This window comes from Trematomus bernacchii, unplaced genomic scaffold, assembly GCF_902827165.1.
Source record: "Trematomus bernacchii unplaced genomic scaffold, fTreBer1.1, whole genome shotgun sequence".
Classification (NCBI taxonomy): Eukaryota; Metazoa; Chordata; class Actinopteri; order Perciformes; family Nototheniidae; genus Trematomus; species Trematomus bernacchii.
The window spans coordinates 2272963-2277452 of NW_022987582.1; the positions used below are offsets into that span (position 1 = coordinate 2272963).

The window sequence follows — 4490 nt, forward strand, 5'->3', positions numbered from 1 at the left end:
TGCACATCAGGGCGTGACGGGTAGTTAAACATAACACTGTCAAATTGCACATTACCTTACCATAAATGTGTCCTGGGGGTTTAAAGAGATGACACAAAGAGAGATATGTTAGCATCTGTCTAAAGAGTGGTATTACAAGAGTGTTGTGTTTTTTTCGGTTTGGCTTTGTGTTAAAATGTACCGGTGACTCTCCCGCCTGGGATAGATTATCAATGGCGGGCTCTCTGCCCATCAGTGCCATGAGGTGGGCAGCTGAGATTTTGGCCTTAGCGTAGTTTGGAGCGAAGGAGTTGGCCTCTCCGAGAGCCATGGCTCCGTACAGAATAGCAGAAACCACACTAGGAGAGAAAATCCATGCACGTTAGTTTTATCATTCATATTTTCAGTCACAGGACAAGCATTTTTAAAGTGCTTTACAAGCGCATATAGATATATTAAATATATCTAACAGAAGTTAAGAAATCATGACCCAATTCCACAGCAGTCATCCAATATGTATAAAGACATTTTCTCAAGTTTAAGATACATTTTCTCTTAGTTTTGTCCATTACTTTGGTTAATGAACATGAAACGACACAAAACTAATCATGACATTCCCATCAGCCTCAGTAGCGTGTCCAGTGAGCGCCTTCATCTCCACAGCGCCGGCCACCGCCATGAAGGGCACCACCGACAGGACGAGCAGCGTCAGCTCCCAGCCGTACACGAAGGAGATGATAATGCTGGTGCCCATGTTGGCGAGATTCTGGGCCAGCGTGGCCATACGCACTCCTGTAGCCTGAGCAGGTGGGAACAAAGCAGACGACAAGATCCCTGATTTTCTTGGACGATTCATTGTTCTAGTCTTTGTGAGTGTGTATGTGTGTTTGCTGTTGAGACTTACCCCTTGCACTTGGGCTGCGTCTGTGGCCAGTCTCGTAGTGAGCGCTCCAACACTGTTTTTGGGGTTGTCAAACCAGCCAAGGTCCTTTAAACAAATGTGTATTAAAAATAAATACTATACATTAACTCGTAATTAAAAACGTTAAATAAACAACAGCAGTCAGAAATGTCTTACGTGCCACATTGTTTTAATTAGGCCTGGGATAATATGGAAGTATCACGATTGTGCTGGACAAACTTGTGGGTGACAATATTTTCCGCATAATCATCATAATATTCTTAAAACACTAAAGCATACTGGAATCAGTTTAGCATACATTTTGTAAATAAAACTTTAGTTTTTATCCCATCAAAGCTACGATATATCATTTTTAAGAAAACAACATTTTAAGTGAAACAAATATATTAAAAAACAATCAAAGGAAATCATAATTCATAGTTTTTCCCCTGTGTAAATAAAAGATACATAATGTTAAGAAAGCAAAATGTTTGAGTCTGTCCTTTCCTAAAACATAATCAACTTATTCTGGTTCTATTATTGAATTAAAACGATGTAGCTTTATACTTCTTGACTTGGTTATTGTTTATTAATAATTGAATTTGTGATGAAGCTCAGCCCAGAAAGAGATATAGCACAGGGGAGAGAAAGAGGTGAGACTCTGTTTTATTAATAATTAAGCACAGGTCTTTGTGCAGGTCTCAGATTTCTGTTATTTACACTCACCTGTCTCATCATGGCTTTGAAGGCCCCGAGTCTCAGTTTAAGAGTCAGGATCTCTCCAGATTTCCCAAAACAGAAGCCCTGTGAACGTTTACAGTCAGAAAACGTGAAAAACTGGACATAGCAAAAACGTCTGTCACAGCACCTGCATGTGTTTATACTGCAACACTATCATCACGATAAAGTGTGTGTGTGTGTGTGTGTGTGTGTGTGTGTGTGTGTGTGTGTGTGTGTGTGTGTATTGTACAAAATCTGCCAAATTTAAGTAGCCCTTAACGTCAGCTAAATAATCTGACTTCATCTCTCCCTATCTCGTTGCTAAGCAGCAGGGTGACCACAGAGGCTTCCTTTGAAGAAGAAGATTTCATCTTATTTCCATGATTTAGGGCAGGTTTTAATTAAATATCATGTATATTTCAGTCACTTTTGAAAAACAACCTTTATCTTCAAAAGGAATTTACACAGACCTAATTTCCTGTGTTAAGTAAATTGCATTTACTCTCTCAGCTAATACTTTTATTTAACATTCACACAGAAAACATTTTGGTACATTGACAACCTCTGAAAACCTGAAATATGAAATCAACTATAACAGAAAAAACCAATGTAAAATGTGTTGTACATGTTTGCTGTTGCAATTCAAATTCTAGGCAAACTTGAAGAACAGCATACAATGTACTCCACTATACTCCACATTACACATATTGGTCTTAGAAATTGTATATCTATGAAGACGGTTGCAACAGTCCGGTCAAATGTATTTATAGATCACATTTCAAGAAACCACAGATGTTGACCAAAATGCTTTACAGAGACATTTAAATTACAATAAATACCACTAACCAATAGGCCTGGTAACATTTTGTAAATTGGCTTAAGATGGGTCAAACCTGGGTCAAACTCATCGATTTCTCCTTTGGATCAACTGAATAAAGCAGTTCATTTAGAGTCAGACTGTCAAAGGATCATCAGCGACTGTCCGCCCACACAGATGTTTAACGCTGCATTTAAATGTTACTGCTGAGGTTGTTTTTCACCCTTACCCCACAAACAAATGTCCTTATTGGAGGTCTTTTTCACAGAAAACATTTTGAACACAGGTCCAAACATGAATAAGATGAATAATACTGGAACACTTGAATAAAACTGAGACATGATTGATATTATGATTAACACCAAAATATAAAACTATCTTCTTCCAGCACAGTACCATAAATAATCAACTTCTAAAAGTTGTTTTCACAGCAGACATTTTGTCATTGAAGGAAAAGCACAACAAATATAATTAATGATGCCTATTTTCTGTACCATTCCAAGATCTTGAAACTGGCTAACCTAAATGGATTGAAGTTATTAATGTTATTGATTACACCTTTGCTATTCCTGCTGTGACATGTCAACATGTCTATTGAAAAGCTACATCAACAAGATTAGTTGTAAGGTTAATTGGGGTCTGCAGCTAAGGCTGACTTCACCACACATGGAGGAAAAGCTGAGTGAGGCAACATTATAAAGAAAGTGTCCATTTCAGCGGAGAAGGCTTTTACAGACAGGGGAGATCAGGGAGATTTATCACAGCACCACAAACATTTGCCTAAAACTCACAATCTGGAGAAACCATCAGTCATAAACCCAAGAATATAAAGTGTATCATACTGAAAATGAAATATCAACATTTTAGAATAGAACCAGTAAATGTTTGCCATTTTGTTTAAGAATGCCTAAAATGATTCATCAATCTGCCAGTCGAATTATGCAAATCATTTCAGGTCTTTAGGATTCTGTCTCACAGTCTGGAAGAAGAGGATTTTGACAACAGTAAAGCTGCTTCAGGGGAAAACAAAAGAGGGAAAGAATATGTAAGAAGTTGTTTTCTTGCTTCTATTTTGTGCAGGTCTTTCTTTAAAACTACTAATATTTCATCTTCGGTTCATTCCTTTTGCCAATCTGACATCACTTCTCTGCCTCTTCTCCCTCCTCTACTAGTGCCATTTAGCGAGATGATGCCTGGTGCGGAGGCAGGAACAACCAGAGTGTTCATGTATACATGAATAGAGAATTGAAATAAAATACCAAAAACAGAAAAATGTTTGGTGTGTATTTCTAAAATCTTGGGCTTAGTCAGTGTAATCGAGAGTGAAATGTGATTGTTGTTAATGGATGCTGCTGATGGTGGGCGTGAAGGTGTATCTGTGTGTTTGAATGAATGAAAGAGATGCACATGATGTACAAAACAAACAGGATTACGGAATTTACCTGAGGTCAGCCAGCTGATATTTGATAATTGTTTCAATAATATTGTTATGCATCTTATCCAGCAGACAGAATGACTTTCTTATGAAGACATATTTTAAACATTGATGTGCTCCCCAAGCTAACCTCAAACAAAACGCCTCTGACCTCATTTGATTAACAAATCTGCCGTCAGACGCAGTTTCATCCCTACCTGCACACCGTGAGCAGATTCCTCCTCTCCACCGCGGAGCTCCTGCCTGATCCCCGCTTGCGGACGAGATGCAGCCCCACGCCGAGCGACGCCATCCCCGGCCCGTGACGGTGTCTGCGGGCGGAGGCGGTGCGTGGTCCCCGCTCCTCTGCCTCTGCACCAGGGGAGGATCAGCTGGCTGTCTCCGTCACCTCCGAGCAACTCACGCTGCTCAGCTGAAGGAGGGGCTGCACACAAACCTGCGTCAAGTCAAAATGATAGAGCTTCCGGATTGAACCTTCAGAATAAAAGCTCTCCCTCCACGTTAGCTAGTTCTAACAAAACATCCACGGTAATGAGTACTATTTAGTCGGAGAGATTTGTAAAACCTCATTGGACTTCTTCAACAAATCGGTGACATATTCGTCCAGAAAGATACGCGAATGGGCCCCGTTTAGGTAG

General features: G+C 39.7%; 1 protein-coding gene across 1 annotated transcript in view; it reads right to left on the bottom strand.

Moving 5' to 3' along the window:
- Nucleotides 1–4490, bottom strand: part of rundc3b (RUN domain containing 3b) — a 12555-nt gene extending 8065 nt beyond the window's left edge. Inside the window, 1 exon segment of the mRNA XM_034127976.1 lies at nt 4050–4490. Within this exon segment, the coding sequence (XP_033983867.1) occupies nt 4050–4144 (95 nt within the window). The 5' untranslated portion in view covers nt 4145–4490.